This window comes from Anopheles coustani, chromosome X (assembly GCF_943734705.1).
Source record: "Anopheles coustani chromosome X, idAnoCousDA_361_x.2, whole genome shotgun sequence".
NCBI classification, from domain to species: domain Eukaryota; kingdom Metazoa; phylum Arthropoda; class Insecta; order Diptera; family Culicidae; genus Anopheles; species Anopheles coustani.
The window spans coordinates 8,920,638-8,942,012 of record NC_071290.1 but is presented as its reverse complement, the minus strand read 5'-3'; the positions used below and the strand labels follow the sequence as shown (position 1 = coordinate 8,942,012).

The 21,375-nt window shown below is 42.7% G+C and overlaps 7 protein-coding genes across 8 annotated transcripts; 4 read left to right on the top strand and 3 right to left on the bottom strand.

Moving 5' to 3' along the window:
* Positions 1 to 604: 604 nt before the first annotated feature.
* LOC131268944 (PHD finger protein 14) lies at positions 605 to 5,995 on the bottom strand. 2 transcript variants are annotated; one of them, XM_058271248.1, is made up of 5 exons: positions 2,587 to 5,995; positions 2,385 to 2,513; positions 1,320 to 1,555; positions 1,127 to 1,235; positions 605 to 1,049 (listed from the first exon to the last, which is right to left on the bottom strand). In XM_058271248.1, the coding sequence occupies exons 1-5, from the start codon at positions 5,788 to 5,790 to the stop codon at positions 1,035 to 1,037; spliced, it is 3,693 nt and encodes a 1,230-aa protein (XP_058127231.1). In that variant the 5' UTR covers positions 5,791 to 5,995; the 3' UTR covers positions 605 to 1,034. The 2 variants fall into 2 exon arrangements, with proteins under 2 accessions (XP_058127231.1, XP_058127232.1); XM_058271249.1 differs by having other exon boundaries at positions 1,320 to 1,552.
* Positions 5,996 to 7,299: 1,304 nt separating this feature from the next.
* LOC131268961 (acyl-CoA-binding domain-containing protein 6-like) lies at positions 7,300 to 8,177 on the top strand. The gene has a single exon (XM_058271269.1). It carries the CDS (start codon positions 7,438 to 7,440, stop codon positions 8,170 to 8,172), a length of 735 nt encoding a protein of 244 aa, XP_058127252.1. The 5' UTR covers positions 7,300 to 7,437; the 3' UTR covers positions 8,173 to 8,177.
* Positions 8,178 to 10,559: 2,382 nt separating this feature from the next.
* On the top strand, positions 10,560 to 12,750 carry LOC131268963 (glucose-induced degradation protein 8 homolog). The gene is made up of 3 exons (XM_058271273.1): positions 10,560 to 10,818; positions 11,441 to 11,663; positions 11,767 to 12,750. The coding sequence occupies exons 1-3, from the start codon at positions 10,701 to 10,703 to the stop codon at positions 12,110 to 12,112; spliced, it is 687 nt and encodes a 228-aa protein (XP_058127256.1). The 5' UTR covers positions 10,560 to 10,700; the 3' UTR covers positions 12,113 to 12,750.
* Positions 12,751 to 12,821: 71 nt separating this feature from the next.
* Positions 12,822 to 14,264, bottom strand: LOC131268970 (large ribosomal subunit protein eL37A). The gene is made up of 3 exons (XM_058271280.1): positions 14,136 to 14,264; positions 13,579 to 13,714; positions 12,822 to 13,111 (listed from the first exon to the last, which is right to left on the bottom strand). Exons 1-3 carry the CDS (start codon positions 14,136 to 14,138, stop codon positions 12,975 to 12,977), a joined length of 276 nt encoding a protein of 91 aa, XP_058127263.1. The 5' UTR covers positions 14,139 to 14,264; the 3' UTR covers positions 12,822 to 12,974.
* A 328-nt stretch (positions 14,265 to 14,592) lies between these two features.
* Positions 14,593 to 18,576, top strand: LOC131268964 (large ribosomal subunit protein uL16-like). The gene is made up of 4 exons (XM_058271274.1): positions 14,593 to 14,704; positions 14,983 to 15,011; positions 17,620 to 17,925; positions 18,153 to 18,576. Exons 2-4 carry the CDS (start codon positions 14,989 to 14,991, stop codon positions 18,481 to 18,483), a joined length of 660 nt encoding a protein of 219 aa, XP_058127257.1. The 5' UTR covers positions 14,593 to 14,704; positions 14,983 to 14,988; the 3' UTR covers positions 18,484 to 18,576.
* Positions 18,577 to 19,139: 563 nt separating this feature from the next.
* LOC131268871 (protein yippee-like) lies at positions 19,140 to 20,191 on the top strand. Its single transcript, XM_058271159.1, has 3 exons — positions 19,140 to 19,409; positions 19,475 to 19,634; positions 19,713 to 20,191. The coding sequence occupies exons 1-3, from the start codon at positions 19,277 to 19,279 to the stop codon at positions 19,780 to 19,782; spliced, it is 363 nt and encodes a 120-aa protein (XP_058127142.1). The 5' UTR covers positions 19,140 to 19,276; the 3' UTR covers positions 19,783 to 20,191.
* On the bottom strand, positions 20,176 to 20,762 carry LOC131268872 (mitochondrial import inner membrane translocase subunit Tim9). Its single transcript, XM_058271161.1, has 3 exons — positions 20,619 to 20,762; positions 20,456 to 20,551; positions 20,176 to 20,395 (listed from the first exon to the last, which is right to left on the bottom strand). Exons 1-3 carry the CDS (start codon positions 20,667 to 20,669, stop codon positions 20,264 to 20,266), a joined length of 279 nt encoding a protein of 92 aa, XP_058127144.1. The 5' UTR covers positions 20,670 to 20,762; the 3' UTR covers positions 20,176 to 20,263.
* Positions 20,763 to 21,375: the final 613 nt, after the last annotated feature.

Below are 21,375 nucleotides of genomic sequence, written 5' to 3'. Positions count from 1 at the left end.
CTGTCCACGCGAAGGCAATACCAATTTGTCGGCTTCACTGCTAAACGGTGCTGCTGGAGTACGTCCAGGTGTTAGCAATCCCCTTCGGTTGTTACCAGCACATACGTTCTGCGACCGTAAACTTTCCGCAAGTGACTTTGTTGACGGAAATATGGCAACGAACTAACGCTCATGTGGTGGTTGCCAGCAAATACTCCAACATAACCAACGAAGAAAACTACTAAGCTAAACAAACACGTTCCGAAGGCGTATCTAAGTATAAGACACCCTCAAACTGGTAGCGATATACTTTTAATACTAATCGACATTTGATACTTAAATTAATACTATTATCGGACAAGCATTTGAAACCCTTTCGAAATTATATCGCAATGTAAAAGAACATCGATCGTATCAAACGCGCCGGTTTGGCCGGCTAAGAAAGATAATGAATTTCTTTTGAATGAAAAGATTAAGATTTCTTTGAAAATATCATTTTATAATTTTTATTCACGAAGCTTAACAACTATAAGTTGGATAAAAAGATGAGTACGTTACTTATAATCAATTGAAAATTTTTCAAAAATAAAGAAAAAAAATGCCTTTTTTACTTAACATAATATCCAGGCGTCTAACATATTACACATTACTTGAGAAAACAAAAAACTAAATGTTTTATACTGTAAAGTTGTGGTATGACTTTCACCCAACAAGCTGCTAGGTAGATTCGCTTAAACTAGACTTATGGTTACTGATTAGCCCAAGTGTTGGAGACTGTTCCACTTAAAATATACTTAAAATCAAAGAATCGCTCATCCAGACAACAAAACACAATGTTTGAACAAACACAAAACGTTGAGGGACTCGAATACGAGATTGCTGAGTTGGTTCGTTCGTTAGATTATACTTGAGTACTGTTTTGGGGCGGTCCAAAAGACAATTCTTTGGTTTGCAACATACTGTGTGCAAGAGAGGGTGCGGCCCAGAATAGAATCAATAGGCGTTTAAGTTTTCCAGTCGTTGATACGAGATATACGAAATATAAAATAGAATCGCTAGTTTTCGACATCCTGGAAAGGAGAAGAAGAAAAAAGCCGGATGTAGTTGATGGAACGCATTTCGCGGTAGCAGCATTTGCTATGCATACCGTGGGATCACAGTCAGCGCAATGCCACGAGTAGCCACGACGCTTGGGAGTTTTCTTTAGCGGCGGATCTAGGCAGCCGAAATGATAATTCTTATGACATTCGTCGCACCTGAAAATAGATTAATGCAGAACGGGATGTCGGTATAGTTTGATCGGTTTGGACACGTTTCAGCAAATAGGTGCGAGTACTTACTGCACTATGTTGGCCGCTGTGCCCTGCTCCTGGCAAACATCGCACACGGATTCCTCGGTCGCGCTGTTACTGACGGCAGCACCACCAGTCCGGGACGCGATCGAATGCCGTTTGGCACGTCCCCGTGCTTGCGAGCTTATGCTCTTCTGCGGTGTTGAATCCACCTGCGGCGAGTTTGTGCTGTTCTCCGCTAAGTTGGCCACTTCGAGTAGAAGAGTTGGATCGGCATCGATCTGCTAAGGGAATAACACAATATTAGCACATGTCAGTATGTCTTCTAACTATCCTTCGCGTGTGTAATGGTATTCAAAATTAAAATTTAACAATTTTCTTCTTCGTGTTTACCTACGTTCAGTATCGATTACCCGTGACACTTTCGTTTAATTAACATTTTAAATACTCAACTGCGTTTAGAGACGTGCGACCTATTCCGAAAATAACCTTACTCATGAGGTGGATCACGAAACTCATCGGGCTGCGCTACGTTATTGCTTTGTGTTTCAAAAAACCAAACGATTCTTCCTCGGTTTAGAAATGGTGGTACCGCGCTTTACGAAATTTAATTATAATATAACTAGCTTGTAAAGAAGGGATTGAGAAAAACAATATGATTTTAACTCTTTACTTTAGAGTTCTTATTCTTCTTGACCATCTTTGTCGTAATAACTACAATAACGGCATATTTAAAATGGTTGATAATTCAACGATTTCCGCGTGTTCCCTGTGATATAACTTTGGTGGATATACCTTGACACATGGGTACATGCTTGTTTTGTTTAACGCAACACGCGTTTGAGATTCAATAGTAAAATATAGATGATTCAATAAAATAATAGTGATCAAAGAAATCTTCAACAACATCTGTAGTGCTTAAGCGTAATGTGTGGTATGTTTCAGAATCGCCGGTTCAGTGCTGGTCGAGTTTTTAGTGTACACAAAACTCCATACATAAAATAAGCTAAAACATGTAATAGATTACACATACGGGGAAGCATGTCGAAACGTAAACTGAAAGTAGGTAAAACGAAGATGTCCGGGACTTTGCTAAGAGGATCGACTGCTTACCATGTGTGACGAACTGTCTGCAGCTCCCGAGATAAGCTGTGGTACGGCTGCTCTTTCCGGCCCGGTTTCGTCCCGAACGTAGAATATCTGCGTCGTGTGAGTATTAGACCCGTCCAGAACTGATTTAATCTACATAGAAGAACGGACAGTGAAAATATCACCCGCACGTCTTAGGAGATTGTTGAAAACACAAGCAATCTACCTTGATTTTAATACGCGGCCTGCTGTCGCCATCGAACGTCTGCATTGTGTAGTCCCCGCCGTCGGCCAAACTCGCCAGATCGTAGTCGTGGTTTCTACGCTTTCGCTTGCGCTTGTGGTCCTTCGAGATGATTCGCTCCGCGTTCGGCGATCGGTTGCGGTGCTTCTCCTTTCGGCGCTTGCTGTGCTTGTGATGCGTTGATGTGGCCGCTTCCGTGACGTTCGATTTGTTAGGTCCGATGTCAGCGCCCTCGTTGTGGCCATAGAATTTCATCGCTCCGGCGGAGGTATTTATCTGTGACGAGCTGCCAGCCGGCGGCAGGAGCAGCCCACCCGGCGTCGGCGTGGTCGTGGTCGTCGACTCAACTTTCTCGGACGGTGCGGGCACCCGGTCCGTGGTCGAATCGGAAGCGCCAACATTTTCCTGCTTCAGCTGCACTGCCGCATCGCCGTAGTACGTATTATCATTTGCATGCTTCTGGTACGGTGCTGATTCGGGATTCTTGGCAGCTTCAGCTGGCTCTAGCTTTTGATAGGGAAGCTTCGAATCGTGATTATTCAGCTGGTCCAGAAGCGACGGCCGACGAGTAGCTACGTCATCGAGTTGAACGATGAGCGTAGTCGAGAGCTCCGGTACTATCTTCTTTTTACGTCCTCGCTTTCCCGGTACTTTCGGAGGAGTTCCCTGCAGCATGGACTCCGAAGCTCCGCTGCCGTCCTCTCCCGTCGACGACAAACTGGTCGAGGACTCAACCTTTTCCGGTGCGGGGCTGGTAGGCTCCTCTTCCTGCTTCACCGTCGCAATCGATCCCTGCAGAACGGGCGACTTCGTTGAAGCGGGATCCGGTGGTGGTCTTGCGGTGGAAGCAGGTGTGCCCCCGCCAGTGGTCATCGATGTTTTTCCCGCCTTCCTGACGCTGCTGCCTCCCTCGTGCTGTTGCTGCTGCTGATCCGCCGCATAGGATAGGTCATACGGCACGATCGTGCCATCCTTGGAGTACCGTGTGCGCGATTTCCGGGGTGCCTTCGGGATAATGATGCTTTCCGGGTTCGAGTCATCCGACCGGTCACACTCCGAGCACTGCCAGCCGTACAGCTTGGACTTCTTGGGATGGCGCGTGAGTGGGGGATTTAGGCAGCCCAGGTGATAGTACAGGTGGCAGGTATCGCACTTGGCCAGCAAATGCTGATCCTGGCAGCGCTTGCAGATGCCGCACTCGTTCAGCAGATCCTCACTGTTCTGCTTGCACTGGGTGCTGAGAATACGCCCGGTGTCGTCCCGCTTGCCGCCGCCGGGTACCAGCAGGTTTTGAAGCGGGAAGCCGACTCCCATTTTGAGCGCGGCAGCCGTCGGTACGGTCATCGTGCGTGCTGGTGGCGTTGGACAGAGCGCCACGGTTGACGGTGCCGACGGGGTGTTGATGAGCACACTGGCATGCGGTGTCACCTTGCCGAAGGGTACGGCCGCAATCGGTGGATGCGCTAGCGGCGCTGGCTGTGGCGGCTTACCGATCTGCTCGATCGGCACGAGCGTTTTGCTGGGGGCCAGCGCTTGAATGTGGGCGTACAGCTTCGCTATGCTTTCGCGGTAGGCATCGTTGCGCTTCAGCGCCTCCTGGTTGAGCTGCACACTGCGATCGTACTTGCTGCGGAGCTGCTGCTGCTGTCCGAGCAACCGCTTGTTGAGCAGTATCTGCTCCTGGAGATTTTTCTTCATCTCACCAAGCCGGATGGCCCGGTCGAGATAGTAGCCGATGAACTCCACGCTGAATGCCGGCGTAATGTGCCACTTTTTGCGCACGTCGGTCAGTGCGGCCATCTGTGCTTCCTGGAATTCGATCGCCGCCATGTCCAGCCCCATCAGTTCCGCTTTGAACAGCAGCTTCTTGCAGGCGGTGGCGCTGGTTATCAGCAACCGGGGCATCTTCTGCGTCGGCACCCAGGGTGGATTTTTCGTCTCCTTGTTGAACAGGTAGCGCTTGCGATGTTTTGCGAGCTTACGCTCAATGCGTGCCTGCTCGGACGACTGCGTCTGCTGCTTCCGCGACGCTTCTTCCTCCTCTATCTGGCGGTGCAGTGCCTTCATCTTGATGGCGTTGTAGTTGCGCTTGCGGTGTTTTATGAGCGTTTTGTCCGAGTGGATTTTGCAGTGTGCGTAGAACGGGTCGGCTTGGTCCGCCTCCTCCGAGTGTGCCTCGGACAGGAGCCCGTGGTACTGTGCACAGGTGACGTGAAAGTACGTTTTGCACATACCAGCATCGCATCCGATGCAGACACCGGTGCGTGCCAGCTTGGTATCCTCGCAGAGACTGCACGTCTTGGCGCCCCACTTGTTGTACGGCATCTCGAACAGGGTGACGGAGGACAGCTGGTCCACTTCGCCGAACGCCACCCCCGGCACGTACAGCGCGCACACCAGGTGCACCCATTTGCCGACATCTGTCTCTTTGAAGATGCCACCGCGGTTGGGACAAAGCTCGCAGTCCGGGTTTTCCACACCAGCCTTGCAAGCATCGCAAAACCACGGCTCGGTCGAGCAGGACGAGGTTGTACTGCTGATGCTGGTGCACTCGCTTACCCCGTAGCAACCTTCGTGCACCGTTACACCGCAGCCATCGCACTCGACTATCTCATTTTGATCATCACTTCGATCTCCCAAGCAGGCGCAGCAGATCGACTTGAGTAAAAGCTTCAATACGGCAGCATCCTTTTCGTTGATGGTCGAGTTTTTGACGCTTGGCGGCGTAGGGATTGGTACCGGTTGCACTGCTTGGGGTTCGAGGGACGCCGGTTTCTCCTTAGTGGCACTTCCGTCCGTGGTACTCTCTTCGTCCTCCTCGTCGTTGTCCTCCGCATCGCCCGAATCGTCCGCGCCATCGGCCTCGCTCTTTTTCTTCTTCTTCACCGTGCCATTCAAGGAATGTGCCAGCAGGTGCTTCACTTCCACTCCCTCATCGTCGCTTTCGTTTTCGTCTTCGTCGCTCGCATCATCATCGTCGTCGTCGTCGTCGTCGCCATCATCGTCGTCATCATCGTCATTATCACCGTCGTTGTCGTCTTTGGAACCCATCGAAAAATCGTCGCTCTCATCGTCATGGTCTTCGATGCGGAAATCAGAATCGGAGGACGATTCTCCCAGATCAAAATCCAACAACGTCTGGGTAGTCAGGGTGCTACCATGCTTACGCTTCATTGTGTTCCGCATGATTACTTGGGTTCTACCTAGAATTTGTATTTTCGGGCTTGAGATTTCGGGCAAAGCATGACCTTTTGTGCTTAACACATTAACGTGCGCCCGATTCACAAATCACAATTAACACATGTTGCCAAGCTGGACCCGACCTACACCGCACATGTTTAAATGGCGCTACAACCACTGCCTTTTTGTTGGTTAGAAAAGACGCACAATACCGTTTGGTTGAACACACCCTCCGGGTACGAGATGAATGAAGCACCTGGCCCTAGTTCCAAGAAAAAAAACATACGCACTAGTGATGAGTCACACGATTCTTCGCAGGGATCGACCCGGAATCGAGTTCGACCAGGGTGTGCAACGAGTTCGGGTCGACCGCTGGGTGCAGCTAAGCATCATGAAACACCGCGCGATACAAAATAAACCAAATTCTCAGTTAAATGGTCGGCAACAGTCACAAAGGTTTGGCGAAACCGATGCAAAAAACCGAAGCAACACTGACAAAAAAGAAAAAGACTAAGCCCCAATTATTTCTCTTTCTCTCTTTCTCTCTCTCTCTCTCTCTCTCTCTCTCTCTCTCTCTTTCATTCTTTCTTTCTTTCTTTCTTTCTTTCTTTCGGCTCTATCTCTCTCATTGATTGGGTTGTATGACCTTCAAGTTTACGATACATATTTTTTCATTCACGGGTACATGCCATAATTCACAATTTCTCAGGTTCAAGGTTATTTATTTATTTATTTATTTATTTATGTCAGATTTATTTATTCGCTTGATTTGCTAGACGTTCATATTATACCATTCTGGGAAAGCAACCGTTCCTTTTTAGGAGAAAACATTTTTTTTTTGGATTGATTCTATTCCAGTGAGTGGAGTGCTTAATGTGAACTGCATTGTAAAATTATGGTATATCTGGTAAACGATTTGATGCAATTGAAGTCAAAACGTTATGACTATAATCTTTTCATATTTTTAAAAGCCATTTGTCCAATCATTTTTCAATCACTTAATCTACGAGTGTTGGGGATGGTTTTGTACAATCGTATCGAAATTTTTATGCCTTTTCATGGGGAATTTTAAACCTTCCAGACAATATGTATAAACTTAGAAACTACTGTCAAAGTACGAAAGCAACATGCTTGGTACACATGTTATTTTCCAAGTAAACACGACGGTGATTGCCGTGTTTCTAAACTTTCTATTCTCCGCTTTGAGTGAGTTAAAGCGTATGTATGGTGATAAATATAGTGTTTAAGCGCAACGTATTGAAATCTAACATTTTTTTATGTAATTTCTACACTGTTTGGCTAGGCATCTTCTGGCGCTATGTCTACCGGTGCGCGCTCACTGAAAATATTCGTCGGCAATATTGCTTGGACTGTGGGGCACCGAGAATTGCGTAATTATTTCAGTCAATTCGGAAAAGTAGCCTGGGCGCAGGTGGTTTTCGATCGTAAAACTGGACTGTCAAAGGGATACGGCTTCGTGTCTTTTCAGAAGAAAACTTCGCTTGAAAATTTGCAAACCAACAGCAGACACGTCTTAGATAACACGCCCATTTTCTTTCAACAAACCGATTAAAGGGTGTTTCTGCCCAGAGTAGAGAAATAGACGTATTGTAAGCAATTGGTTGTCGATACGATAACACTATTTCCTCAATCATGACAGAGTTTGAGGATGATGCAGCTATCGACTTACCCCATGAGAGAAGTTTTCTAGATGCAACTAAATTTCTGGAGCAGAACACTAACCTTTTCGAGCAACAGCAATTACTACAGCTGTATGGACTGTACAAACAAGCTACTGTTGGTCCATGCAATATTCCAAAACCCGGCATTTTCAATGTGCAGGCCCGAGCAAAATGGTTTTCATGGAGTGGCCTAAAGCAGTTAGATCAAGATTCAGCAAAGAAAAACTATGTGCAGCTGATGGACAAGCTACAGCCAGAGTGGAATAAAGTGCAACCCAATGCATCGTCGAGCTCATGGGTTTCTGTTTCACTTCCTAAGCGCGAAGAAGAAAAACCGGAAGGACCCAATTCCCTTCTCGATTACATCAAGGAAGGCAACGCCTGTGGGGTCCAAAAGGTGATCGAGTCTGGCAAATACAACCAGCAATTAAACATGTTGGATGATGACGGCCTAGGATTCATACATTGGGCTGCAGATCGTGGAAATGCAGAAATTCTGCGATGTTTACTGAATTCGATAGGAATTGATGTTAATCTTCAGGATTGCGAAGGGCAAACTGCACTTCATTTCGCTTCTAGCTGCGGAAACATAGAATGCATTCAGCTGCTTTTGTCTCATAACGCAGATCAAACTATTAAAGATGAGAATGGCTTGTCTTGCCTTGACGTTGCTTTCAATGAAAAAATAAAAAGTCTTCTTTATTAACCTAATGAACGCGTTGTATATATTTATTTTTTAAATTGGGATCAACGTTGTATCTATCATCTACTATTAATTTGAAGTTTACATTCTGTTTTCCAGTAGGTAAATCATTTCCGTTGCTACCGATTTTGAACCATTAAAATGTAGGTTTAGCTCTCAGCCAAAATGCATTTACATGTTAATGATTGCGATCTGCTGCAAGACGTTGCGTATCTCGGACTGAACATCTATCAATGACTTGTTTGAGATGAGTTTTGAGCTCTCATCATCAGGTCATTTTAATGATTTTGAGGTCGCAGGACCAAAAATTGTCCTAGTAGAAATGATAAATAGAACATCGGCCCAACCGACACCGGAACCATCGCTACACGAGAGAATTAGTCTTGCAAGTCTTTCGTGGCCAGATATGACTGAATACGCGAGCGTCTTCGATAGGTGTGTGTGTTCGATGCATGCGCGGTTTATTGTTCTGATTGTGGAATAAAATTGCGTGAAGCTAATGTAATGAAATTGCATGCATGAAACTAAGCAATTTCTTTTAACGTTATTTGTCGTTTTACTTCTTCTTCTTCTTTATCGTTCTTCGTACGGTTTACTATAGAATTTAATTAATGAAAGAACAACATACAGCGATTACTACCTATTTCATACTTGATATTTGAAATTGAATTTAAATCTGGAGTCCTCTACTTTGATCCGCAATCAGCTGTGAGAAAGACTGTATGTTATAGATCGGTGGTCAGCCGTTCGTAATACCCGAGGGGGCCAGACTCGAGATTCGATCCCACACCTGTGGCGTGGTGTTATGCCTATGCCTTCAACCGGTTGTTAATCCGTCTTTACCCGCAAATGCATGAGCCATTACAATTTTAATTGTGTAATTTAAAAAGAAATCAGGGCATAGCATAAACAACAGCTATCTCATTCTTGTCAACGATAGAGTGTCGCGGAGGACGAATTCTCCCTACCCCTCGCCTGTAAAATGAACTGATTCGAGCAAAACCGTTCGCTGGGGTCCTACTGCGACAGGTAGCTTCTGCGGCACTTTTGAAATACGAGATGGCCGATTTAGGCTGATGTCAGTGCTTTATCGCACGATATTTTGTCGGACGACAGGTCCGCCAATTTTTCAAATTCTAAGGCGATTATAGGAATTTTATTATTTTTCTTAGATGAAAGCCACATCTCCAAGTTTATGAAGTCCAACTTTGTTGAGACATAAAATCGAATGCGTCCATTAAATGATTTTGATTTTATCGTGCGATTAAATCTTGCGAAGCTTGCAGCTGTCAAATCTAGAGTTGTGTAAATCGGATTCAGATTCATGAATCTGAATGAATCTCTGCCTTATAAGGGATTCATGAATCTTTCGCCGCGAGATTCATGAATCCCAAAGACACACCAAATGATGTAAAGTCACCAACCAAAAGTCGGTTGAGGGACCACCTTTTTTTTTTTTTTTTTTTGGTCTCATTGTCCACGCCTATGACAGAATCGGGGAGATTCATGACAGAACCATGAAAGATTCATGAAGATTCATTAAGGTTTCGAAAAATTCATTAAGCTTTGAATATTCGAATCCGCAAAGATTCATGAATCCATCTGAATGAATCTTAGGTAAAAGATTCATATGAATGAATCTCGCCAAAAGATTCATTAAGCACAACACTAGTCAAATCCCATACTGTCAAATCCCTCCAGCGGGTTCCCGCTAGGCAGCTCGAAATATCGTCTAAAAAAGTCCTACGCGCGAACGTCCTACTTTTTTGAATGGACGTATGAACAAATGTAGGACGTTTTTCAAGCAATCGTTCTACTTCGTCCTACTCATCATACAAAACTGCTCTATTATTGTGTCACGTAGCACGTTTTTTAGAACGATTTGCTCGAAATCGCCTAGCGAGTTTTTTTATTACTTTGACACTTCCGTGGTCGCGGAAACCCGGTCGCATGAAAGTCGCAGCGCCATGTAGACCCGTTTGTAAGAAATGAATAAATTTTCGTATTTTTTAACTTCAACTGCTTTCCTGCTAAACAGCTGGAAATATAGTTCTAAAAACGTCCTACGATCGAACAAATGTCCTACTTTTTTGTATGGTGGTGAAACAATTCGGACGTTTTTGAGCATTCGTGCTACTTTTCAAGCAATCGTCCTATTTACCATACAAAACTGCTCGATATTTGTTTCACGTAGGAGGTTTTTTAGAACGATTTGCTCGAAATCGCCAAGCGGGTTGACAAGCAATGGTGACAAGCGAGATGTTTAGGTGTAAATGTAGCTAAACTTATAGCAGAATTGACATCTTTTGTTCGATACGCCATTTTCACCATCAAACGTACATGACAGTTCACAAGATTTTTATTTACAACACATTCGACGAAACCATAGCAGGCAGCGATCGCGTAAAAGCGATTTAAGAAAGAGAAACTTTCCGACAAGACTATACGTGTTTAGTTTGATCAGTGCGTACGTAAAACTGTAGAAACGGTTCGTCATTAGCGTCGTATTGTGGGTTGGTGGCAAATTCGCAATGAGTTGCAACGATAAAAGCGACGGCATTTCCAAGGAAGAATGGCAAAGCCGCCTCGAAACTTTTCCGTTTAAGCAAGAAGACATCAACAAGCTCATCATGAACTATTTGGTTACAGGTGAGTCAAATTCAGGCGATTATTTATGCGTGCCAGACTAGATACGCCCAGGATTGGAATCAAAAAGTAGGCAATCAACGCAAGAGAAATGGTGTTGGTTGGTATTGATTACCTGTACTAAGTTAGTTCATGAATAATTTCGTTAAAATTCAGCACCCTACCAAAACGTACCTTGTGGAACGTTTCCACACCGAACGGACCTTATCTCATCCACTGTCCCTTTTATTCGTTAGCACTTCCGGTGAAATGCTGTCACCAATCCTGAGTATTTCTTAAATTTCTCCCGAGGCGCTTTATGTCCAACATTCAAGAATCAACTAGAAACATAGAATGATTGCGCGAAAGAGTGGTTTATTATTTACGGGAGAAATAATAATTGTAAGCAGCGCAACATTCATTACTATGCATTTATGCGATCCGTTCACTATTTTTGTAACCTGGGGAAAACAGATTCTAATAGACGTCAGCGTAGAAACGTAGTAATGCAATGCTACGTCTTGTTGCGGAATTTGTAAAGACTATGACTTCATGCAACTAGTAGTTTTCTAACCATGACAATAAATCATTTGCTCTGTTGAGAACTAATCTTAATATTTCCTTTTTTATTTATATCTATTTTAAGAGGGCTTCAAAGAGGCGGCGGAAAAATTCCAAGCTGAATCCGGCGTGGTACCCTCGGTGGATCTGAACTCACTCGACAACAGGATACTGATAAGAGAAGCAGTTCAAAATGGATTCATACAGGAGGCTACTCATCTAGTTAACCAATTGCACCCGGAGCTGCTTGACAACGATCGCTACCTTTATTTTCATCTGCAACAATTGCATCTAATCGAGTTGATCAGGTACACCAAATATTCGCTGGTCATACCGACGTGGTTTTAGTTGAATACGTTCTTATTGAAGATCAAAAAAATAATTAATGCCTTTATTGTTTTCATATTTCAGGGCTGGAAAGATCGAAGAGGCATTAACCTTCGCTCAGACACAGATTTCTGAAGCGGGCGAGAGTAACCCAGAAGTGCTGAACGAACTGGAGCGCACATTGGCGCTGCTGGCCTTCGAAAAACCGCAGAACAGTCCGTTCGCAGACTTACTCGATCAAACTCATCGCCAGAAGGTAGCGAGCGAATTGAACGCCGCAATCCTGAAGATGGAGCACCAGGAGCAATCGAGTCCTCGGATGATCAACATCCTTAAGCTTATCTTATGGGCGCAGGCCGAGCTAGATAAAAAGAATGTCAAGTACCCGAAGATGGTAGATCTCGCAACAGCAACAATCGAACCTAAGTAAGGCCTACGTGGCGAATCTACCGTGGGGAAATGCACCCTTGTACGTTGAATAGCGTAACGGTTAACCAGTTTCACGGTGTAAGGAAGCGGTAAACGGGTCTAACCTAACTTTATCCAACGTAAAAGGGTACGGTTGTAGGAGGGATGTGCTCCTCGACTGAATTCTAAAACATTATTGTTTATTTCTTTGATCCTGACCTTGTTTCGAAAATTATCTCTTGTTTTGTTGGCCGAGTCTATTAGATACTCGCAGCGAATTGTTTCCAAGTCCGGTGTTTGCAAATGTCTTGCCCTAAAATTGATCCGAGATAGGTACATCTGATGAAATAGGTTTGAAACCATTTGCGTCCATTGCCTTAACACCTGGTTGGTGCGCCTAGACTGGGTCAACTAGCGCAGCCCGTTTATGCAGTTTTCGCTGAGTTCCTTTTTTTTAATTTAGAATATGAGTTACTGATACAACAATAAGACATTTTGCATCCCAGGATTACCAACGAATTGAATTTAATATGACAGCTAACAATGTTCTAAATGATAAATATATATAAACGCTTTAGGGAGTCCGGCAAAACTGTGCGCGTACGCCGAGTTGGGGCTCCGACGCTGTAATTTAATAAAAAATAAATTGAGAGAAAGAGAGATGCTGTAACGGCAAAAATATGTACACAACCATTTTCGAATGATAGAAAATAAACCCTATTGAGCTGATATTGAATCCGCACTTTACACTTTATTAGCAAATTTGGGCTTCCACCACCCCACCGGGAAACCACCGCCGGAATACATCATCACACAATTGTACCAAACAGATTCGGTCCTTAGATCCGATGGCGCACCACGACGGTGTATCTACCGTATCATCCTTATGCGGCAGCCTTGCGTGGCTTCGCCACTTGGCCTTCACGGAATCCGTTGCGGAAACGACGGCGCACCACCTTAAGATAGCGCATGCGGCCAGTGCCAGTGGTCTTCCTGCGCTTAGCCTTCTCCGACCAGTTATCTGTCAAATTGGAAAAAGTAAACGTTACCTGTCGCTAAAATAACATTTAAAAACGAAATGGGCGATATTTAATGGATGATACACCATCACCTCAACTCTATTTACAGAGCAACAAATGTTATCTTATTTTCTTAGAGCAATAACGATCGACTATGCGCTATTTGCTCCCTGTTTTAAGAAAATAATCTATGCCCTTTCGTTTACATTATCTCACGTGTAAAACAGAAATAACATATAAAAACGAAATGGGCGAGATATTTAATGGAATGTTTGCCTTGGGAAGCTCACTTCTCTATCCTTTAGAAAGATTGGGAGGAAGGCAATGCCACCAAAAAGTACAAAAAAAAAAATGTGTAGGCTAGAGACACAGCAACACGTCGCACGGAACGATGTGTTCAATGGACAGTTTTAGATCGTCGGTAAACATTGTGTTTTCGATTTTCGCCATTTGAACAGAGGATACTTACAGGAACGGATCTTCGCTGCCGGATAGCCGCATCGCGAGCAAGTATGCTTTTGAATGTGGTAAGATGATCTACCACAACGGCGGCACAACGTGTGGGTCTTGTTGTGCCGCTTTCCAAAGCTGGAAGTACCCTTGGTCTAGAAAAAGAAAGATTGTTTACAGTTAGTACGATAAATAACTAGAGTTCGGAATAATCCATATTACTGGTTAAAAAAAGGCCACTCCAGGGCCGGTTGGTAGAATAAGTTGGTTGAATGATGAGATAGACGATTAATGTGATATTTGTCTGAGCTGCGAAGCAACTCTATCCAACAGCAGTCTGGGTGTTCATGGTTGTTCTAAGGTTATAGTACATCCGCATAATGTGGTCCGTACAACACGGCTTGCAAAGCAAATCGGCCAACTTTCATATGACGTGCACATACAAGAGCCACAACGATGGAACAAAATATCACTTCATTTCAGCTGCACTAAACACTTATTGATTGTGACTACCTTTGCAAAATCGACCGCTGAAACCAAAAGACTATTTTTCGTGACATAAATGTTGATACTTACCATTTTACGGTGTTAACCCGCCCGGAGAACGATTTCAATGATGCGTTCTCTTCAGCAACCAAAAACTGAAAGAAAGCACGATTCCGGAAATAGCCCTGACAGTACCGACTGCTGTCAACAAGACAACAGTGGGCATCAGCTTTGCCTATACAAATAAATTTCATGCCAGTTGCTTACACGAGATCTACACTGCAGTGCGACGTCTCGTCGCGTAACGCGACGTCCCATTTTGAAGCGCTCACGACGGTTGAACTCCATACAATAAAACTGCCGCCCAAATCACGCTAGAGAATACCAGGTGTAGAAACAGCGAGACATATCCGTCAGGAAATCCTTCAAAACGCCACAGCGCGAACTAAAAACTTCTCATTTTTGTATGGGCCAAGGCTGGCTGGGATAGGGTTAACCCTTCGTTACACCGTTACCAACATAAGCGTTTCATGTCAACGAAGCAGGTCTACCAACATTTTGCAACCGGATCAAGTAGCTGTCATCGTAGGAAGCTGCTCTGAAAATCCCTCTTTCTGAAACCAAACCTCCTGAGGAGAAGACACATTTGTTCGCCTCAGGTAAGTTCAGTTTAAATACTGCATTCCGGCGAGTGGACTGGTTTTCCCAGTTGAAGTGTATGAAAGAACATCAACGCTTCCATCAACCGCGTGTTAAGTGAAGTGATTAGTTAAAAATTGTTCTCACGATGGCATGCTACGTGGATATACGAGACCTCATTTCTGAGAAAATCAGAGGTATAGCGTGATGGAATACAATTTATCGTACTAAAGAACGTGATAGCATGTGTCCTGTCGTTCACCGGACTAACAGCTTTTATTTTCTCTTTACCTTGTAGATCAACATGGGGCGGCGTCCGGCGAGATGGTATGTAAAGTAGCCGAAAAACAGTCCAAAATTAATGTTACAGCGCATTGTCATAGGCATTTAACGAAGTCTGTTAAAACTCGTAACTTTGAATACTCCTTCCAGTCCCATGAGGGACAGTGTCAATGGTTCAACATTATGGTATTGACCAGCTTTTTTTCTGGAAGGTAGAGGAAACCGCAACAATAAGGGTGAGAGATATTCTCTATAAAACCTGGAATGTTCCTCAATATTGCTTGCAACACTGAAAAGTAACTTAAACAAACCCGTACAGATCTCGTACATGCTGCAGACCTTCGGTGGTACCATGAATGTCTTAAACATTCGATTGATTTTTGCAATATCATCCTACTAGCATGTGTTTAATAAAACCCGCGTGTTTCAAATAGCCTTCCAAGTCCTTGAAGGACAGTGCTGAAAGATAACTATTATGTCTTTGGCCAGTAATTTTCCTTAGGAAGGTAGAGTAAATTGCAACAATACGGGTGAGGATATATTCTATACTATACCTGGAATGTTCCTCAATATTGCTTGCAACACTGAAAAGTAACTTAAACAAACCCGTACAGATCTCGTACAAGCTGCAGACCTTCGGTGGTACCATGAATGTCTTAAACATTCGATTGATTTTTGCAATATCATCCTACTAGCATGTGTTTAATAAAACCCGCGTGTTTCAAATAGCCTTCCATGTCCTTGAAGGACAGTGCTGAAAGATAACTATTATGTCTTTGGCCAGTAATTTTTCTTAGGAAGGTAGAGGAAATTGCAACAATATGGGTGAGGATATATTCTATACTATACCTGGAATGTTCCTCAATATTGCTTGCAACACTGAAAAGTAATTTAAACAAACCCGTACAGATCTCGTACATGCTGCAGACCTTCGGTGGTACCATGAATGTCTTAAACATTGGATTGAGTTTTTGCAATATCATTTCAAATAGCCTTCCAAGTCCTTGAAGGACAGTGCTGAAAGATAACTATTATGTCTTTGGCCAGTAATTTTCTTTAGGAAGGTAGAGGAAACCGCAACAATATAGGGTGAGAGATATTCTTTATAAAACCTGGAATGTTCCTCAATATTGCTTGAAAAGTAACTTAAACAAACCCGTACAGATCTCGTACATGCTGCAGACCTTCGGTGGTACCATGAATGTCTTAAACATTCGATTGATTTTTGCAATATCATCCTACTAGCATGTGTTTAATAAAACCCGCGTGTTTCAAATAGCCTTCCATGTCCTTGAAGGACAGTGCTGAAAGATAACTATTATGTCTTTGGCCAGTAATTTTTCTTAGGAAGGTAGAGGAAATTGCAACAATATGGGTGAGGATATATTCTATACTATACCTGGAATGTTCCTCAATATTGCTTGCAACACTGAAAAGTAATTTAAACAAACCCGTACAGATCTCGTACATGCTGCAGACCTTCGGTGGTACCATGAATGTCTTAAACATTGGATTGATTTTTGCAATATCATTTCAAATAGCCTTCCAAGTCCTTGAAGGACAGTGCTGAATGATAACTATTATGTCTTTGGCCAGTAATTTTCCTTAGGAAGGTAGAAGAAACCGCAGCAATAGGGGTGAGGATATATTCTATACTATACCTGGAATGTTCCTCAATATTGCTTGCAACACTTCAAGCGTTTTGAAACCTACACATCTTGTACATGCAGGCTTTCTGGTAGCATTTTTGCTTTAGCAGTAGCATTTGTTTTAATCAATATCATAGTTTAACAAGCCTTCCCCGTCCTTTGAAGGACAGTGTCAATGGTACAATAATATGACATTGACCGGCAATTTTCTGGAAGGTAGAGGAAACCGCAACAATATAGGGTGAGAGATATTTGTTAAACCTTGAATGTCTCTCAATATTGTTCGCAACACTGAAAAGTAACTTAAACAAACCCGTACAGATCTCGTACATGCTGCAGACCTTCGGTGGTACCATGAATGTCTTAAACATTGGATTGAGTTTTTGCAATATCATCCTACTAGCATGTATTTAATAAAACCCACGTGTTTCAAATAGCCTTCCAAGTCCTTGAAGGACAGTGCTGAAAGATAACTATTATGTCTTTGGCCAGTAATTTTCCTTAGGAAGGTAGAGGAAATTGCAACAATAGGGGTGAGGATATATTCTATACTATACCTGGAATGTTCCTCAATATTGCTTGCAACACTTCAAGCGTTGGGAAACTTACACATCTTGTACATGCAAGTTTTCTGGGAGCATTTTTGCTACACCAGTAGGATTTGTTTTATAAAAGATCATATAGTATAACAAGCCTTCCCCGTCCTTTGAAGGACAGTGTCAATGGCACAACAATATGACATTGACCGGCAACTTTCTGGAAGGTAGAGGAAACCGCAACAATATAGGGTGAGAGATATACTTTATAAAACCTGGAATGTCTCTCAATATTGTTCGCAACACTTGAAATGTGTCTGAGAAAAATTTGCTTATGACTAAAACATAACCCATTCAAAATGACTGGGTTTCATCTCCATCAAGGTTGAGACGTTATTGAAAACAACATTCTTTCTTATTTGCTCGTGGCATTTACTTTCATGTTTATGTTCTGTTTCTTTCGATCAGCTATCGTTACTGCAAAAACAAGCCGTACCCCAAGTCACGGTTCTGTCGAGGAGTACCGGATCCAAAAATCCGTATCTACGATCTTGGACGTAAAAAGGCGTTGGTAGAAGATTTCCCGCTATGCGTGCATCTGGTGTCCGACGAGTATGAGCAGCTCAGCTCAGAGGCGCTCGAGGCTGGACGTATTTGCTGCAATAAATATCTGGTCAAGTACTGCGGCAAGGATCAGTTCCACATTCGTATGCGTCTGCATCCGTTCCACGTCATTCGCATTAACAAAATGTTGTCCTGTGCCGGAGCTGATCGGTAAGTTTTATATTGTTTTCCTGTTTGTTCCTGCACTGTTATTTTTACGATGATGATATCGCTTTTTCAGAGCATTGGGTTATGAATTATGTGATTACCCTATAATATCACGTTGACAAGTACTGACTACCTTGTTTTTCATATGACTAAGCATTCATACATTTTCACTGTGATTAATGGTCTTTTTGTATTCATTTCTTTCTTTGTTCATTTTTGGACACGTTTAGGCTCCAGACGGGAATGCGAGGTGCTTACGGCAAGCCGCAGGGAACAGTAGCACGTGTTAACATTGGCCAGCCGATTATGTCTGTGCGCTCGAGCGACCGTTTTAAGGCGCAGGTTGTTGAAGCGCTGCGGCGTGCGAAGTTCAAGTTCCCGGGGCGTCAGAAAATTTTTGTGTCGAAGAAATGGGGCTTCACCAAGTATGATCGCGATGTGTATCAGCAGTACGCTGAAGAAGGGCGCTTTGTATCGGACGGATGCGGTGTTCAGTTCCGCAACGATCACGGCCCGTTGGCCAAGTGGGAGCAACATCAGCGTGCTCGCTTGGCTGCTTAAGCGAGAAATGCCAGATTCTAGCTCCTCAACACCAAGCGCCGTGTTTTCTGTATGATAAACGGAAATGGAATAAACACATCTGTGCACCGCTAATTTCATTTTTACAGTGTTATCTTATTGCAAGAGTAGGGTCAGGCTCACTAGAAGATCCGCTGGTCGTGGGATTCTAGTTTGATATGTTCTGTGCAAACATTATTTATGGTACCTATTTTGGAAGATATTCAAAGATTGCTGCATACTACAAATGGTAATTTAAAATTGAAGGAACATTAGGTCTTATCAATCGTAAGTGCCCAATCACCAATTTGGTTAATAAAAAACGGTATTGAAATAACAATAAAAATCAATTGTTACTAAATCTCAAATGAAGTTTTTCTATTTAAGTTAATAGACCAACAGTACAGTAACGAAATAGAAAGAACAAATTATAAACCTAGCTGTTCACTGTGAATTATGAAATACTCGGTGAATTTTGGAATGACTGCAAAAGACAAGCAAATTCTCATTGGTACGACTTCAGTTTGTTATAGTAGGTACAATCGGATAATTATGATTATGATATAACTACTTAATCAAAGTTAATAGAAGATTCAACGTGTTTTAAAACCTCGGGTTTTTACATGACATTTCATAGATAACAATTTCGACGACACACGATAACGATCTTAACCACACAAAAGTGCAACAAGCGAAAAATGCCGGTCACAACAAAACCCACTCGCTGTTAAATTAATCTATAAAGCTGTGAAATAGGATTACAATTTACCCCGTGGCCTTCTCTTTGATCATCATCATGGGTAAAGTTTTCATGGATCATATTGGTGGACGAAAACTATACAATTGTGCGGCATGCGGAACAAATTTGACCAACAGACGCAATCTTTTGCTCATTTTCGTTGATACATCTTATGGTGCGGGTGCATCCGGTAATTCAATCCATTATAATGTAGTTGGTTCTGTGCCTTATTAGGTCTACTGGTCTGTTTTTCAGGTCGTTTCTACATGTTTCAGCGTGTGGTAAATATCACTTACTCGCAAGTTATGGAACGCTTCACGCCTTCTGGCCGGCATATGGTACGCGATGTAATGTGCAAAAACTGCAAGGTTAAATTAGGATGGATGCACGAGTTCACCGACGTCAAAACGCAAATGTAACGATTCATGTTCATGTTCGCTGATGCAAATGCCCCGAAAGTCATTAACCATTCTTTCTATCTTTATATTCACAGGTACAAAGAAGGCAGAGTTGTCATAGAATATGCAAACATAACTGAATCGGAAGGATTCCCCGAAACATAGGTTAGAACTACTCCAAGGCTGTGACGTATCCTGAAAACCGTTTTTGATCTTTTCGAATCATAGATCATAAAACGAAGTCCTCAGGATATACTCTCAAACCACATAGTACAAAACAAAACATTGAAATGTCCTTTACGTCGCGAGTATGTTAAGTTACCGAATTAATGATGAAATATGTTATGGAACGTGTTAAACAATGCCATGTTTAATATCAATTACAATCATATTGAGATGTAAATTGAGTATTAAACTATCGAACATGTATTTAGCGAGATGAAATCAGTCTATCGAATTAACAATTCTGAAATAAGAATCTACCAAAAACGAAATAAGCTACCGAGCCACTGAGATCGTGATCATAGTGTAAACAAAAAGATGAATTGATAATTAAAAGCCAATATAGACTGCAGATGTGTGTTTCAAATGCTATCCTGTATTAGTACATGTGTAATTTAACTAAAAGTTGGAAAACATTACAACTTTATTTTCCGCTAAGTTTTTGGGCTGCCGCGATAGCGTTTTCATTAGCCAGCATTTGGAACTCTTGGAATCGTTGTGAAATGCGTTGGTTCATCTTGAGGAACTTCTCCATGCAGTTCAATGTGCACTTGTCCTGAAAAAGTGAAATACTTTTATGAATTTGGCCTAGTAGACCACAAGCACGAAACTATACCTCTTTATCGCTAACAGTCCGTCCAGTGAACTCGTTCACGCAATCGATGAAGCATAATTCGGATAACTTGTTGTAGGAGAGTAGAAAGTCTGAAAACTGAGACAGAAAAACACACGAACTTACTGCCACTGCTGAAGTTTCACAATACAATCTGCCAACTTACTGATTTTATTTGATCTTTATCCAGTTGATCTATTGAAATTTGAGTAGCCATCGCAAAAGCCTTGGATATTCGTAGATGTATGTAATCGATTGATGGCACGGAGAAAACACTGCTGCATGCCGAAACAATTGACACTAATGACAATATTCATATTGTTGTTTTGTGTGGTCACGATTAATATACACTTGGTAAGCCGTTTTTGAGAAGCGCGTACCTTGTTTTGTAATGCGAGGAACTACGAAATGGTTCAACATTTATGTATTCAAAAACATTGGAACTATTTAAAAAAAGTTGTGTTTTAGAATCCGTTTTGGTCTAGTTATTTTTCGTCTATTTTGAATAGTATTTTAAGCACCTCGTGAAGCATATAAACTTGTATACTTTCTTGCAATTTTGAACTGCAATAATATCTAGCAAGTAGGCCCACAAGACATTACTAACGGTTTCCCTCAAAAACTCCTCAACGCGAAGAAAACTCTCATTTTTGCATGGACTGACACAAAATTGCAGTATTATACAATCAGATTTAGCGTTGAGCTGGGTTTAAGCTTCTAAACAGACACATAAGGTATCCGAAATGAAAATGAACACAGCAAAGGGGCTTCCAAATTTACAAGAATAAAAGAAAGATAGTGCAGTGCATGAAGTAATACTGATCATAATCGACAAAATTAAACGAATCAAAGTAAAACGAAGTAGGTTAATTGAATGACAGGATTATTTTCCGTTTGTGAAAGAATAAAAAAAGAAAACTAAA